The sequence below is a fragment of the Muscardinus avellanarius genome, assembly GCF_963383645.1.
Source record: "Muscardinus avellanarius genome assembly, chromosome: 20".
Classification (NCBI taxonomy): Eukaryota; Metazoa; Chordata; class Mammalia; order Rodentia; family Gliridae; genus Muscardinus; species Muscardinus avellanarius.
The window spans coordinates 24,222,444-24,237,804 of NC_137806.1; the positions used below are offsets into that span (position 1 = coordinate 24,222,444).

General features: G+C 44.0%; 1 protein-coding gene across 2 annotated transcripts; it reads right to left on the reverse strand.

Moving 5' to 3' along the window:
• Window positions 1-238: 238 nt before the first annotated feature.
• Window positions 239-15,157, reverse strand: ATP5F1C (ATP synthase F1 subunit gamma; the record flags this gene model as incomplete). 2 transcript variants are annotated; one of them, XM_080717071.1, is made up of 8 exons in its annotated part: window positions 239-339; window positions 582-737; window positions 1,966-2,030; window positions 2,141-2,284; window positions 3,191-3,395; window positions 5,305-5,436; window positions 5,948-5,982; window positions 15,102-15,157. In XM_080717071.1, the coding sequence occupies 8 exons, from the start codon at window positions 15,155-15,157 to the stop codon at window positions 239-241; spliced, it is 894 nt and encodes a 297-aa protein (XP_080573197.1). The 2 variants fall into 2 exon arrangements, with proteins under 2 accessions (XP_080573197.1, XP_080573196.1); XM_080717070.1 differs by having other exon boundaries at window positions 15,087-15,157.
• Between the last annotated feature and the right edge of the window lie 204 nt (window positions 15,158-15,361).

Sequence of the window (15,361 nt, forward strand, 5' to 3'; positions counted from 1 at the left end):
ACGCCCGGCAAAACCCACCCTTTGCTGAGGCTGTCCTGGAACCTGTGACCCTGTCTCAAGTATTGAGATAACAGATGTCCAGTACCAACACTGGGCTTAAGTGTAAAGACACAAGATGTAGAATGAGTTATTTCAACTTTAACAGACGAAACAAACAAGCAAACATTTAAGCATCCACAGATTAAACAGGCAGATCTGGGAGGTGAGAGACGGCCGGGATGCGGCCATCTATGATTACTTACAGAGCTGCAGCACCAGAGATAATCTCAATCAACTCTTTCGTGATGACAGCTTGTCGGGTACGGTTGAACGTCAAAGTCAACTTATCAATCATCTCAGCTACAAACAAAAGATTAAGCAACAAAATTAAAACAAGAAAAGAGCAGTTTGTTAATTGACCTCTGTTGCTTGATTGAAAAGTAAGAGATTCCCAACTGGCCTCTCAAAGAGAATCCTATGAAGATCCAGAGGCGACCTTTCACAGGTCTTGCAAAGCTACTCCTTATCAAGCAACGTGCGTCTCTCAGTGGGGGGACTGTGCCGAGGTCCCCGAGGCCACCCGGCATGCACTCGGCACTCACAGGCGTTCTTGCTGGCGTTGTCCATGGCCGTCATCCGGGCACTCTGCTCGCTGGTGGTGGACTCCTTCAGCGAGTAGTAGATGATGTTGGCCAGGTTGTACTCCTGGTAGTTTTGCAGCACATCAGCATCAATATCGTCATAGATGCTCATGCTCTCTGTTAAACCAAGGGAGATGTTTCTTTTAAGTTAAACAGAGAAAACGGATTTAACAAAAAGCAGCTTGTTAGAATAAATCCTTTGTGATTACAGAGCAGAAGTGATTTTGTGTTTGTGTGTATGTGTGGTCCTGGGGACTGAACTCAGGGGCACCCTGCCACTGAGCCACGCCCCCAGCCCTTCTCAGATTTTGAGACAGTGTCTTAAGTTGCCGAGGCTGGCTGCGACATTTTGTCCTTCTGTCCTCCTGTCTCAGACCCCCAAGTACTGGGATTACAGGCTTGAGAAAGTTATCTATTCCACACTACAAATTAAAGCTTATTTTCAGCAAGATATAATTTGTAAACAAAGCTTTTTATATTCTACTTAAGAGGCTTAAGAAGCTAACTTTTAAATTAACGACAATTTCATGATTTTGAAATCCTCTCGATAGGATCTTTGACAGTGTTAGTCAAAAAGCCAGCAAGCACTCAATATCTTTTCAATAAAAAAATTACTCCCAGCCAGGTGTGATGGCACATGCCTGGAATCCCAATACTTGGGAAGCTGAGACAGGAGAATAGCAGGTTCAGAGACAGCCTTAGAAAGTGGTGAGGTTCTCAGAGACACAGTGAGACCCTGTTTCAAAATAAAAATAAAATAGGGCTGGGTACTCGGAGGTAGATGTCTGAGTTCAATCCCCAGCACCACACACACAAACTACTTCCCTCATTACCCCTGTGTAGAATGATATAAAAATCCCCACTCGGCCGTCAATTATTGGGAAATATGAAAGTGCCAACCTAGAAAAAACAGGATAAACCTTCCTAAATATATGGGAGAGTTCCAGAATCGCCTTAGGATGATGACTTTAACAGAAGAGTCGCGTGGGCTCATGTCACTGGCTGTGACCACTACTCAGATTTTGCTGGAGCTTCTGGTTGTGCTGCAGTTTGGCAGGCACTGGACGGAGAGCCAGCGCGAGGCAGGCTCCTCAGTCCTGACCACAGCGCACGCCCAGGGCGGTCCTTCAAGAGTCACCATTTGAACTCATGGAGGAATGGAGGGGGAGCCGCCACACCACACCTAGAGTGAGGTGCGCGGAGGTCACCAGCAGGGCTCCTCCGTACAAAGCCCAGATCATTCTGCTGCAGCGGCAACAGGACACCCTGACAGAGATCACTCCCCTTGGTGTCCAGATGCCTCCACTCCAAGTCTAAAATTCCTCGTCATGTCAAAGCCACTTACCAGCACTAGCAATGGTATTAAGAGAAAAGATGGGCTTTTCTTCCGTCTTGTAAGAGATAACAGACCTAAAAACCATAAAAGCAAACAAAAGTCTCAAAATAGCTTTTAAATGACACAGACATGTAGTTCTTTCAAAACATACAGGAAGGAGCTTTGAATTCTAAATGTTTCTTGCCTGAATCGATTAAAGATGATAGAGCCTTCATCAAACTCGTATCCAGAATTTAGTAATTCAAGAGCAATGACCGACGCATCTCCAAAAGTAGGGGGCTTTCTTCCCACATCCTTGAATGTCACCAGAAACTGGTCAGAATGAGTCCTAGGAATCACACGGGATGGCTTAATAGGATACTTGTGTCGCAAGAACATAGAGTACAAGGAAAAAAGTACCACCGGACCAAGTGTTTATTGGGTGTGGGTGGTGATGGTTCCCTAACATTACCATTACTCCTTTTCTTCAGCACCTGCACAAACTAAGAAATAAAAATCAGCCCTTCCTTTCAGTGTGTGTGTGTGTGTGTGTGTGTGTGTGTGTGTGTGTGTGTGTGACTGAGGATTGATCCCAGGTGCATTCTACTTGTAAGCACCAGCCCTATTTTATTTTTTATTTTGAAACAGCGCCTCACTAACTTGCAGAGGCGGCCATGAACCTACAATCCTCCCGCAGCCTCACAAGTACGGGGATTACAGGCTTGTACCACCATGCCTGGCCCTTGTGTTTATATTCTCTGTGTCTTTAAGTCTCTCCTCCTAATCCTAATAAACTATTATTCCTTTCTTTTCTTTTCTTTTTGGTGCTAGAGATTGAACTTGGGCATTCTACCTCTGAGCTAAACCCCATCTCTCTTTATCATTTTGAGACAGGGTCTCACTAAGTTGCCAAGGCTGGATTTGAACCTGCGATCCTCCTGTCTCAGCCTCCCAAGTACCGGGTTACAGGTATGTGCCACCAAGCCGGCAATTCTTTTCTAGCATTTCTAGACTGACACCTCCTTAGGTTCCTTGGTTAGCTTCATGCATTGCATTCATTTTTGGTGTGGTTACAGATCCAAATAAACCAAATACAAGTGAAAAACAGGAGAGTATATATTCAGTACATTCAGATAATAAAAAATAAACCCCTGAGTACAGCAGAAAGGGTGGATGAAATCTGTGAAGGACTTGCGTTTATCACGCTTGCATCCTTCAGGTCATGAACAGCACGTGGCCTCAATCATGAGCTCACCTGTGAAGGATGCCCCTGAGCTTATCACCAACTCCAACCAGCATCACCTCCTTCCCAGCTGCCGTGAGCGATGCCACCTCGCTCTTCATCTGCTTTGCGACTGAAGAATGAATCGCGCCACAGAGCCCCCGGTCCGAGGACACGCCTATTAGGAGGTGCTTCTTCTTGTCTTCAGGTGGCTTAATGTCTGCTTTTTCATACAGAGCTTAAAAATAAAAGAGAGGAGCAGGTTTTTTAATATGCAGTTTATACTAAATAAAGCAAAATTCCTAATTCTGCAAGAGTGTACTATTTTCAAAATATGCATTTACATTTAAGTGGCAATTGAAAAAATATTATCAAAAGTGTTTATATACTGTATTTAAAACCAAACTAGAAACTAGAAAGATTTAAATCTATATAAAAAAGGCTTCTCGCCGGGCATAGTGGTGCATGGTTGTAATCCCAGTACTTGGGAGACCGAGACAGGAGGATCACTCAGGTTCAAAGCCAGCTTTAGCTACTTAGTGAGGCTCTCAGCAGCTTGGTTAGAGCCTGTTCCCAAATAAAATATCAAAAATAGGTCTGAGAGTATAGCCTGGAGGTGGAAAGCCCCTGGGTTCCATCCGTAGTACTACCAAAAATAAAAGTTTCTCTTGGGCACAGTGAGATGTGCGATTATGCTTGTAATCTCAGTACTTGGGAGGCTGTGACAGGAGGATTAGGAGGATTGCAGGTTCAAGGCCAACCTCAACCATTTAGGGAGATATTTGGCAACTTAATGTCCTGTTTCAAAATAAAAATTAAAGAGGATTGGGGATATAGCTTGGAGGTCTAGTGTCCCTAGTTGGAAAAAAAAAAAAAAACACTGAGAAAACAAAAGGACAAGAAAAAAAAGAAAGGTTCCCAAAGTTCAACTGATCGTCAGTTTTCTTAAATACTGACTAAAAGAAATCCACAGTACAATTTAAAAATGTGTAATGAGGACAGAATTACAGAGGTACCTACTTATCTAGGGATCAGACTTCTACAGAATGCAAATTTCTAGCATACAACTAAAGTAGGGAACAAATATTTATTGAGGCGATCATATAATAAGGAACTACTGATACTGAAGTCGTGAATGCTGTCTTATTTCAGCAGTACTTTAACCAGCTCTGTCTAGTCTTCCAAGATGAAGTCGAGAGGAGGTTAAAGGGGATGGAAGCACACACCACTGTCCCGGTGCGCGCTGAGTCAAGAACAGCAGGAAGCTGAACGGGGCCACGGGGCCCCACACCGCGCCACAGGCCGACCTGTGGGAGCGCGGCGGCTTCCTAGAGCAGCGGGCGGCAGGAAACACCAGCAAGGCTGTCGGGAGTCCGTGTGTCCAACAGGCCTGCGCTCAGCCCTTGGGAAGGCCGGCCTGGCCGAGAGCTGGGCCCTGGAGTTGCAAGGGGCACTTTCAGAGCCACCTCTTCAAGACAACTGCTATTTCCTCTTTAAATATGACAGTGAATATCACAAATGAACACCTGGGAACATCCCACAAAGGCAGAGAGAAGTAAATACTCGACTCTTAAGATCCAGGGGTACAGAGGATACTTCTTTAAAAGTATCTCTCTCCTCCCCCTCCCTCCCGGTACTGAGAGTTGAACTGAGGCATCTATACCCGAGGTACATCCCACTGCAACAGGGTCTCCAAGTTGCTGAAGGCCTCCCTAACTTATGGGTCTCAAACCTGTGATCCTCCTGTCTTAGCCTCCCAAGTATTGGGACTGCAGGCACGGACCACTACACCCAGCAGGCAGTGTAGGAAGAAAGTCATGTGATAAATAAATAAAAGTTTCCATGAAGGCCATGGTTAAAATAATTTTACCCCCCCCCACACACATACACCCACATGTTACACAGTGGTTAATCCACAGGCTTGGGTGAGAAAACACAAAGGCTTCTTGCCCGTGTGACTTGGGCGAGTTACTTAGCATCAGTCTGCCCTACCGTCCCCTCGCGGGGTTGCCAGGAGTCCGTGGAAAGGGTCTGTACATGAAAAATGAGTGCATGTAAAGTGCTCAGAATGATCTGAGGATAGAAGCCACCTGCGATCAGCGGGGACCCTGCACGCTGAGCTGCCCTCCCCAGCTCGCCTCTCTTACCCAGAGACCCTGTCCCGTACACGCGGGCCGGCTTCAGCTCCCGCTCGGCGCGGGCATACTTTGCTGCTGCCACCATTTTCATGGACTTGGTGATTTTCTGGATGTTTTTGATTGACTTTAGTCGTCTGGTAACTGAAAAATCAAAGAGCTATGTTAGACAATGACATTGTAGCATAATTTCATTCCTGAGCTCACTGAAACAATTTTCTACCATGCAAGGTAGGATAATCAGCACTCAGGCTAGCAATAAAGTAGCGCGATTCTATGCCAGGCAGTGTTACCACGGTGCTAACAGAAGGGCATGGTGGGCTGGCTCTACAGACAGAGAGCGGCGAGAACAGTCACCATACACTTAAAACGTTAAGTACGTTAAAACGGCCTTACCCACGTGGTCTGTATTTTACACACACACAATATTTTTTTTTCTAATTTTATCATTCTACATACAACAGAATTAGAACAAGACTTTCTCAAGTCACCTTATACTTAAAACAAGTCCAATATCCCACACATGTTATGTAGACTCACTTTGTCAATGTTGACCAATATACAATGGGCTAATGTGGTGTGTTTTACAAAATATTTTTATTTGTCAGAATTTAGCTTTTCTTAACTCATAAACTAAGAAAAACAGCATACTTACTATCTTTCAAAGTCGCCATGTTTCGAACTTGAATCCTGAGAATAAAAGTTTTAAAAATAAGCTCAGTATTGAAAAATAGCTCCACTATGTAAGAAAAACCTTCAGAGATAACGTATTTACTTATGTACCCCATAAGACCTTATTAAATACAAGACTATGAATATATATCAATAGACATATTGTGCATTTAAAGCCCCAACAGTGATACCAAGCTCTTATCAAAAGCTTCATTTTAAACGGCGTAACCCTAACCTAACGTTTTCACTCAAGTCACGATGGCATACACAGATGGCTCCATTCCCACTTGCGTAACTTTGCTTCTCTGACTTCCTAGACAGCAAAGCCCCTCCTCTTGTTAAGCTGTCCAAACTTAAAATCAAGACCAGTCATCTAAGAAGCAACCTTTGACTTGCTTAGGCAAAACAACCTCTAAAAATAATACTTAGGAACAATTACACAACCTAACGCGTCCACGTGTATGGTGTATGAAGTACATTTATTTAAAACTGATTTTTAACTTTTTCAACTCGATTCTATTGAATAAACATATACAATGTCAATCTGGGTGCCCCGTATTGGGAAAAGGGGAGGAGGGGCACCAAGAGCATGCACCGTATGTCACTGCTCACAATTTACATTAGGATGTGACACTAATGCACCAAAAAAGAGAAAAAATTTTAAAAAAGTTTAAATCAATAAACACAGTGTTCCATGTACAGATAATAGGACATGGTCTCTGACAGCAAGAAACATTATTTTTCTTATCATAGACTAGATTCATGAAAACTCAGATACACATAGTTTAATCAAATATGTGTGGTCTTTAGTAGTTAAGTGCCAAAGCAGAAAAGTAAAAATGATTAGATTTAAATGAAATGTTAGTCAAAGACAGTATGTTATAAAATATTATCTTTAAGTCTTTAAATCCATACAAAGTACTTGTGTTGGCAGCCAAAGCTACACAAGAGGATTAAAGAATCAATAAAATTGTGCATAAAAGAGACAAAGATGGACACTCAGGACAGGATGTAGCTTTGGAAGACAATGTCATAGGCTGGATGTGGCAGGGGAAGTTGAAGGCACAGGCTGTGTTTAAACATCATTTTGTTTATTTACCTATTTTTGGTACTGGGGATTGAACCCAGGGACATTCTACCTCCAAGCTAAACCCTCAGCTCCCCCCCACAAAACAGCTAAGTTGCTGAAGCTGGCTTCAAACCTGCGATCCTCCTGTCTCAGCCTCTCAAGTACTGAGATTATGGGTGTGTGCCACTACACCTAGCCTTAAACATTATTTATTTATTTATTTATTTATTTATTTTATTTTATTTTTTTGCAGTACTAGGGATGGAACCCAGAGACATTCTACCTCTGAGCTACACCCCCAGCCTGATTTTTTACTCTTTATTTTGAAACAAGGTCTCACTGAGTTGCAAAGGGCCTCACTAAGTAGTATCTTAGGCTGTCTGCTAACCAAGATCCTCCCGTCTCAGCTTTCCAGATGCTGAGATTAAAAGCGCCACCATGCCCAGCTTCACCATTTTCAATATTAAGTAAGTCAGTGTAACTATTGTGTAGGTAGTCATAGGGAGGAGTGTTGTAACCCCTCAGATCAGTTCAGCTCATAAGACAGTGACAAGGATGAAGTGAGGTTAGGATACTAACAAATATTCACGATATGGAGACATGGGCTGCGCAACTTCCAGAAAAGAGACAGCAAGACTCTGGGCTAAGGGTGTGGGTGATGTAAGAGGAAACCAGACATACTGACAAATTCCTAATGGAAAGAAGACAGCAAATTGACCCAAGGCTTATAATTTAATGACCTGACTGGAAGTTATTGTTAATAAGATTAGGGGAGCTGGACGTGGTGCCGCATGCCTGTAATCCCAGTACTTGGGAGGCTGAGACAGGAGGATCACAGGTTGCAGGACAGCCTCTGCAACACAGCAACACTTTCAGCAACCTAGCAAGGTCTGTTTCAAAACAAAGAATAAAAAAAGGGCAGAGAGTGTCACTTAGAGGTAGAATGTCCTGGGTTCAATGCCCAGTGCCACACACACACAGCGATTGGGGGGCTGGGTGGAAATGTCCAATGGGAAGAAGAGGGGCTCTAAGAGATGATATGAATTTCAAAACTATATCTCAGAAAATATGACAATTGATGCTAAAACAAAAACCAAAGTAAACAAAAAACCCACCCAACAACAGCACACAGAATTACAACAGAAGAAAACACCCTCCAATTCCAGGAAGCAAGCATTAGTCTAATACTGAACCTGATAAAGACATTATAAGGAATGACAATCAGACACTAACATCTCTCAAGAATAGATGCAAAAATACTTGACAAATAAAATCCAGCAACTTGGTAAAAAGAATCATATATCATAACCAAGTAGAACTTATTCTGGGTACACAAAGTTCATTCAGTGTTCAAAACCTAAATAATATAATCTACCACACATCAACAGGTCAAAAGAGAAAAGCAGGCAGCCAGTCAACAGTTGTAGAAACAGCAATCTGACAATCTGACACTCATCTGCAATAAAGCATTCAGAAAACTGAGAGAACCACCCGACCTGACAAAGAACACCTACGAAACCCAATTAACAGCGAGAAGCTGGGAACTCCCCCTAAGACTGTGAAGGGAACAATGTTCCCTTCACCACTTACTCAAGTCATAGCAAAGGCCGTAAGTCAAGAAAAGTAAAAGGTAAACGGAGTGAGAAGGGAGAAGCAAAACTACCTTAATGATTGTCTCTAGAGAAAATCCCAGAGAATCAGCAAAACACCCTCCTGGAATCAATAAGCCATTCTAGCAAGGTTGCAGGATATAAGGTTAATGTACACAGACATTAAATGTCTACTCAAAGCGGATCATAGGTCAACACGTAAAACGCCAAACTATAAAACTTCCAGAACATACCATAGGGGAAAATCTAGATACCTTGGTTTTGGCAATGAGTTTTAGATAATACAGAAAAAGCATGATCCATGATAGATTAAGAATTATTATTATTATTAATTTTTATTTATTTTTTGGTGGTCCTGGTGGTGGAACCCAGAGGCTTTCTACCTCCGGGCTACACTCCCAGACCTATTTTATATTTTATTTGGGAACAGGGTCTCACTAAGTTGCTGAGAGCCTCACTACTACTTTGGCTTTAAAAGCTGGCATGGTGGCGCAGGTGTACTCCCAGCATTTGGGAGGCTGAGACAGGAGGGTCTAGTTCGTGGCCAGCCTCAAATAGTGAGGCTCTTTGCAATTCAATGAGACCCTGTTTCAAAATAAAGAATAAAAAAGTAGGCCTGAGGGTGTAGCTCAGAGGTAGAATGCCCCTGGGTTCCATCCCCAGTACCACCAAAAACAAATAAACAAAACAAAACAAAAAAACACACACTTTGGCTTTGTGAAAAATACTGTTAAGAGAATGGAGTTGAACCACAGACTGGGAGTCAATACCCATAATATAATATAATACTCTTAAAACACTCTTAAAACACAGCAGTATAAAAACAGGAGACTCAAATAATTTAGCACACAAAGTGAAGCTCAGTAGCATGTTATAGGAAACGGCAAATCACAAAGATGAGCTAGCACCACACACCTACAAGAATGGATTTAAGAGGAAAAGAAAACCCTGACAACAAATGATGATGATGAGGAGGAGGAGGGTGCGAGCAAGAGGAGCTGTTCGCTGTGGACACACACTGGGCGGCCCCCTCGGGGCGGGTCCGTAGTTACTTACAAAGCTGAGTGTAGTCTTAGCATATGCCCCAAACCATGCTTCTAGGTATTTACCCAACTTGAACCCGCGCACAAGTTTACAGCAGCATCATGGGTGACTCTGCAAAACTGCAACTTACCTGTGTGTTCACTTACTGATGCCCTTCGGCATCCAGACACCTAACTCGGTAATATCCATACAATGCGATATTATGTAGCAGTAAGAGTAAGAGCCATCAAGCCGGAAGAAACCTTAAATGCATATTGCTACCTGAAAGAAGACAGCCTGAAAAAGGCATAGCCTATGAAACCCAGGCTTTGCATGCTGGACAAGTGCTCTGCCACTGAGCTACGTCCCCAGCCCTGTATATTGTACAATTCTAACTACATGCCCCAAAAGACTACAGCAGTAGTAAAAAGCTGTGACGGCCAAGGCTTTGGGGAGAGAGGAGAGGAGGGATCTTTAGGGCATGGAGTTGTTCCATAGATTAATGGTAGACTTATGTCATTCTGCATTCCTCAAAACCCATGGGAAAAAACTCCATATGGCACTAAAAGTGATGCTTTATCAAACTACAGACTTAGTCAGTGCTAATGTATCAATTATGTGTTTATGCGCATAAAAATAAGCCTGGAAGGTCGAAATCAAAAGGTTTTAAAAAGGCCAGGCAATGTAGTGCACGCTTGTAATTCCGGTACTTGAGGGGCTGAGGCAGGAGGATCACACAGGTTCGAAGCCAGCCTCAGCTACTTAGCGAGACCCTATTTCCAATAAAATATAAAAATAGGTCTGGGAGTGTAGCCTAGAGATAGAAAGCCCTTGGGTTTCACCCCTAGTAACACACACACACACACACACACACACAGTTTAAAAAAAAAATCAACTAATCCGGCTTAAATTAGGTTTGGTTGTAGAAACGGATGTACTAAAGACAACAATAAAAACTGGAAAATGCTGAGCCTCTTATTTCAGGGCATAGACTATTGGGCATAATGACTGGTCTATTAGTCAAATGGCATCTGAAAAGTAACCGCATTTTTGGATGGCTTTCTTTTTTTAGAATGATGCCTTTTCTCTGTAATTTATAGGCTGTCAGAAATGACATTTGGGCCTATGGTTTTCGGCACACACTTCAACTTAACGGACACAAGTTTCTCATTAGAGCACTGCTCGCAGCACAGCTGACTTCCACGCTGTATCTGGATCAACACCGTGTTGTGGTTTCCCCGACTATTCCAAATGGGGTATGAAGAGGAAACACCCATCAGCTTTGATTCTTTGCACTGCACACATGCTAGGATTTCATGGGTTTTGAAGTACTCTCACGTTTAGCTGTCATTTTGCTCTAAAGATGACCATTACTTTATTTTTTAAGTACAATCTGACTAGTGAATTGTACAAAGCTGCTTGAAGTCTCTTTAGGGATGGCTTCATCTACTGAATTTTGCAGAGATTTGGCATTCAAGTTCTCAAAACACCGCATCATGGCCTGAGAGAGCTTCAGGAGATTTTTTGAGAAACCTGAAATGTATCAAATGCAGTGGATGAAGATTCACCTGGATTGTAGATCATCGGTATCTACCATGATCATATAGGATTGTCAGAAGACCTGAAATCAGTAAAGTGGGGAGTCAGGAATAATCCACTGCTCAAAAAATTGCAGTTGACCCAGGTGTGGTGGCCCATACATGTAATCCCAGTAGTTGGGAGGCTGAGACAGGAAAATTGCAGGTTCAAAGCTGGCCTCAGCAATTTAGAAGAGACTCTGTTTCCAAGTAAGAAATAAAATCATTCTGGGGGTATAGCTTGGAGGTAAAACGCCTCTAGGTTCAATTCCCAGTCACACACACACACACACACACACACACACACACACACACACACAGATTGCAGTTGGAGAAATTTTTAAGGAGTGCATAATGCTAGTATAATATAAACATTAAGGAAGCAGCTCCTTTGGCTAATTCTCAAGGAAAAGTATGAACTATGTCTAATTCTGAAATCAAGCACAAGGTAAAATTCTATCACCTGCCTTGACATCAAAAAGCCACCACCTCACGCTTCTTACCCTGAGTGTTCTTCTTTTCCTCATTTGGCAGGAAGAATATCCTTCTTATATATTTTATACAGAAACTGTATTTATACACTTGTTTCCAAGGCAGGCATAGTGGCACACACTTTTAGTCGCAGCACTTGGGAGGCTGAGTCAGGAGGATCACAGGTTAAGTAGCCAGCCTCAGCTACGTAGAGGCCCTGTGCAACTTAGCGAGAGCCTGTTTCAAAATAAAACAGGATAGGGGTGTAGCTCAGAGTAGAATGCCCCTAGGTTCAATCCCTAGTACCACCAAAATAAATAAATAAAAACACCTTGTTTTCATTTTTGTCAATTGATATATCGAACCCACATGAGCATTTTCCCCATGGTCCTAGGTATTTTGCAAATACTCACTAATCCTCACACTAACCCCAATTAGGATTATCACCTCCACATAAGATGAGGAGCCAACGGCACAGACACAAGTAATCTGCCCAAGGGGGCAAAGGCAGACGGGCGGCAGTGTCAAGAATCAAATTCAAGCTCATGGTGGTGCCTGGCTGCAATCCCAGTACTTGGGAGACCGAGACAGGTCAGCCTCAGCAATGTAGTAAGACCCTCAGCAACCTAGCAAGACCTTTTGAAAAAAACAAAAAGTAAAAGGGTAAGAGGTGTAGCTCAGAGATGAATGTCCTGAGCTCAATCCTTAGTACCCTCCCCACAGAGATGCAAACCCTGCAGCCTGGCCCTAGCGCCCTCTGCTCTGCTAGACTCTGCTGCCTCACACCTTTACATTCAGCATCAAATGTGCTCTCAATTCTCAGATGACCGCCTGCCTTTCCAGTCCTGAAACGCCACCTCTTGGTTTTGGTGCATATAGTTTGGCCTATGGTTACTGATACCCTACCATACAACAGTTTGGATTCAGAGAAAAATTGAGTATTAGGGAATTCTATTTCCTCCATAGTTGAAGACAGTAATGATAGGGAACTCTTCTTCGCAAAATCCTTTCTTAAAAAAAAAAAAAAAGCTATACCACCAGCCAACTATACCTTCTACAAGCTTCCAGTAACCAAAATGGAACCAAGGAAATGTCCCTTTGTGATTCTGTGAAAGCGAGGAATTTTTCCTCCTCCTCCAAATTAATTCTGCGGGAATGTGAGACATTATGGCTTTAGCTCCTAAATTCCAAAGGCAACTCTATGGGAAGAGCAAGGGCAGAGATGTGGGAAAGACACCTTGCACCAAGAATGAAGGAGAACGGGAAAAGCAAAAGGATAGAACATGCTCTGCATGGTGGAATGCAGGTGCTTGCTGAACACTCACCACCTACTCACTGAGAACCACACTCCAAAGGTCACGACTATGCCCTTTATTTGCCAGCTGAGGTTACAACTTAAGTTCCTAATAGTAGTATTTCCCAACTGAGAACTCTTATTGAAAGCATTCTTTATTGAAATATCTTCAAATTATATTACACATGACATATAAGAAGCTATTTCTAGAGTTGTACATTTTGCTGTTTCAGAAACTTTTCTTTTCCATGGTGGTCCTGGGAATCAAACCACCAGGAGCATTCTTCCATGAAATTCTCTTTTTTCTTTCTCTTCTTTTTTTGGAATCCAGGGCCCTTCTACCTCTGAGCTGTACCCTCATCCATGCTATTTTATTTTTGTTTTGAAACAGGGTATCACTAGGTTGTTGAAAGTTGCCGCAGCTGATCTGGAACCTGCAATCCTCCTGTCTTGGGCTCCAAGTACCATGATCATAGGCCCGTGCTTCCATGCCCCGCTTCTCCACCCGTTTTAATCTTGAGACGGGGTCTTCCTATTGTCCAGACTGGCCTCAAACTTAGGATCCTCCTGCCTCAGGTTCCGAAGCTGCTGGAATTACAGGTGTATGCCACCGAGCCTCTCTTGATATTTTTTTTAAAGATCAACTTGGATACTATTTAAGGGTCTACTAATACTGATAGATAACAATATGCTGCAAGATGGAAACGTCGGATGAGGAGTTGAAATCTGCTGAGCACCACTGCCTGCCAGGAACAGTCCCAGGAAGCCAGAGGCTCTATCTGTGTGTTCCCACCACATTTTAGCATTGCTGTGGTGCCAAAAGATGCAGGACAAACACTGGAACAAATGAGACAACCTGCACAACTGAGAATCCAACTACTGTGACTTCTCAATTCCCACAGTATTCTTTTTCAATATTAGAAAAATATTCTGGCTTCCAAAGCTAATCCACCAGAGCTTTTATGTAGATAATTTACTTCCAAAGCTAATCCACCAGAGCTTTTATGTAGATAATTTACATAGTTTTCTCATTACCCAGACACTGTTGTATATTGCTATAAAGTCTTTGTTTAATGAAAGACCCATCTATCTTAATGTTTTATAGTTCCTTCAAGTAACTTAGGATACAAGAATCTAGTTTCAGTGCTGCAGCTCCTCAGAAATCCCCCATACTGTAAAGCCAGGGAATTGCTAGGACAGAGCCTACAGCTAACAATCGTCTTAGCACTACGTATAGAATTATTGCAGACTGTCTAGCTCCAATATATTTCATCCTATTACACAGTGCCAACCAGAAACCAAGTTTTATCTGGCTTTTCCTAGGTCTTCTGATATATACTTTTCGCTCCAGGAAATTAATGTTGAAAATTGTCGAAACTGACAGCCCCATTTACCAGCATGGCAGTTAACAAATGACCCTTAAAACCCATCTACCGCCTCCTCCTAGGACCTGGGTACAATTCCATGACCTTGCAGGGCTACCGCTTTGGCATATGGTTTGAGGGTGGTGCTAGGTGCCTGTCCCTTCTGGCCAACAGACCTTCAAAGTTCCTTCTGCATGAAGACCACGAGCCCACGAGGTCCCTTATGTGACAAATGTGCGCCCTGAGCCGCTCAGATCTTAAAGGGTCACTCTGCTCAGCGCTGGGGTGTTTCCCAGGGCGCCAAGGACACAAAGCACAACTTAACCTTCCCCTCGGCTTTTTCTCGGGTCCCCCCTTAACACTGCAGGTCCTGCTTAAGCCTTCCCGGGACTCAGTGACTGGTACGTAGCGGAAGAGAAAGTATTTTTGGGCTGAATGAGCTCAAGACCGCCCCGACACCAACTGGGTCCAAGGTCTCAGTCGTGAGGTCCCAGAGGGCCCTCCTGGCCTCTGGGGCCGTGGCGTGACCTTGCTCGCCGGGATCCTCGATCCGGCCCTTCCCGCCCCGCAGCTGCTTCCGCCGCCCCAGCTGCAGGGCGCCCGCAGGACCCGGGCCCAACTCGGCCCTGCGACCCGGGTCGGCCCTACACGCCGACCCCATCCCCTCCCCAGCCCAAAGAGCTTTCCCATCCCTTGCAATCTCCCCGATCCTCCCGCAAGCTGCCATACCATTGCGGCTGCAAGGCCCAGGGCGACAGCCCAGCGACGCTCGCCCGGGAGAACATGGTGGTGCTGGCCTTGCTGAAGGTCGGGCAGACGGGCCTCACTGCGCACGCGCTGGAGCGTCCCAGCGCGCCCCGCCCACCTCGCCGGCGCCTTCAGTCTCGCTTTCTCGCGTCTCAGGGGAAGTCTCGCGAGACTCGGGGGCCCAGTCTTCCCAGGCCCCACCCTTTTCGGCTGTCATCTTGGTTCCGCCCACATCCCCCGCC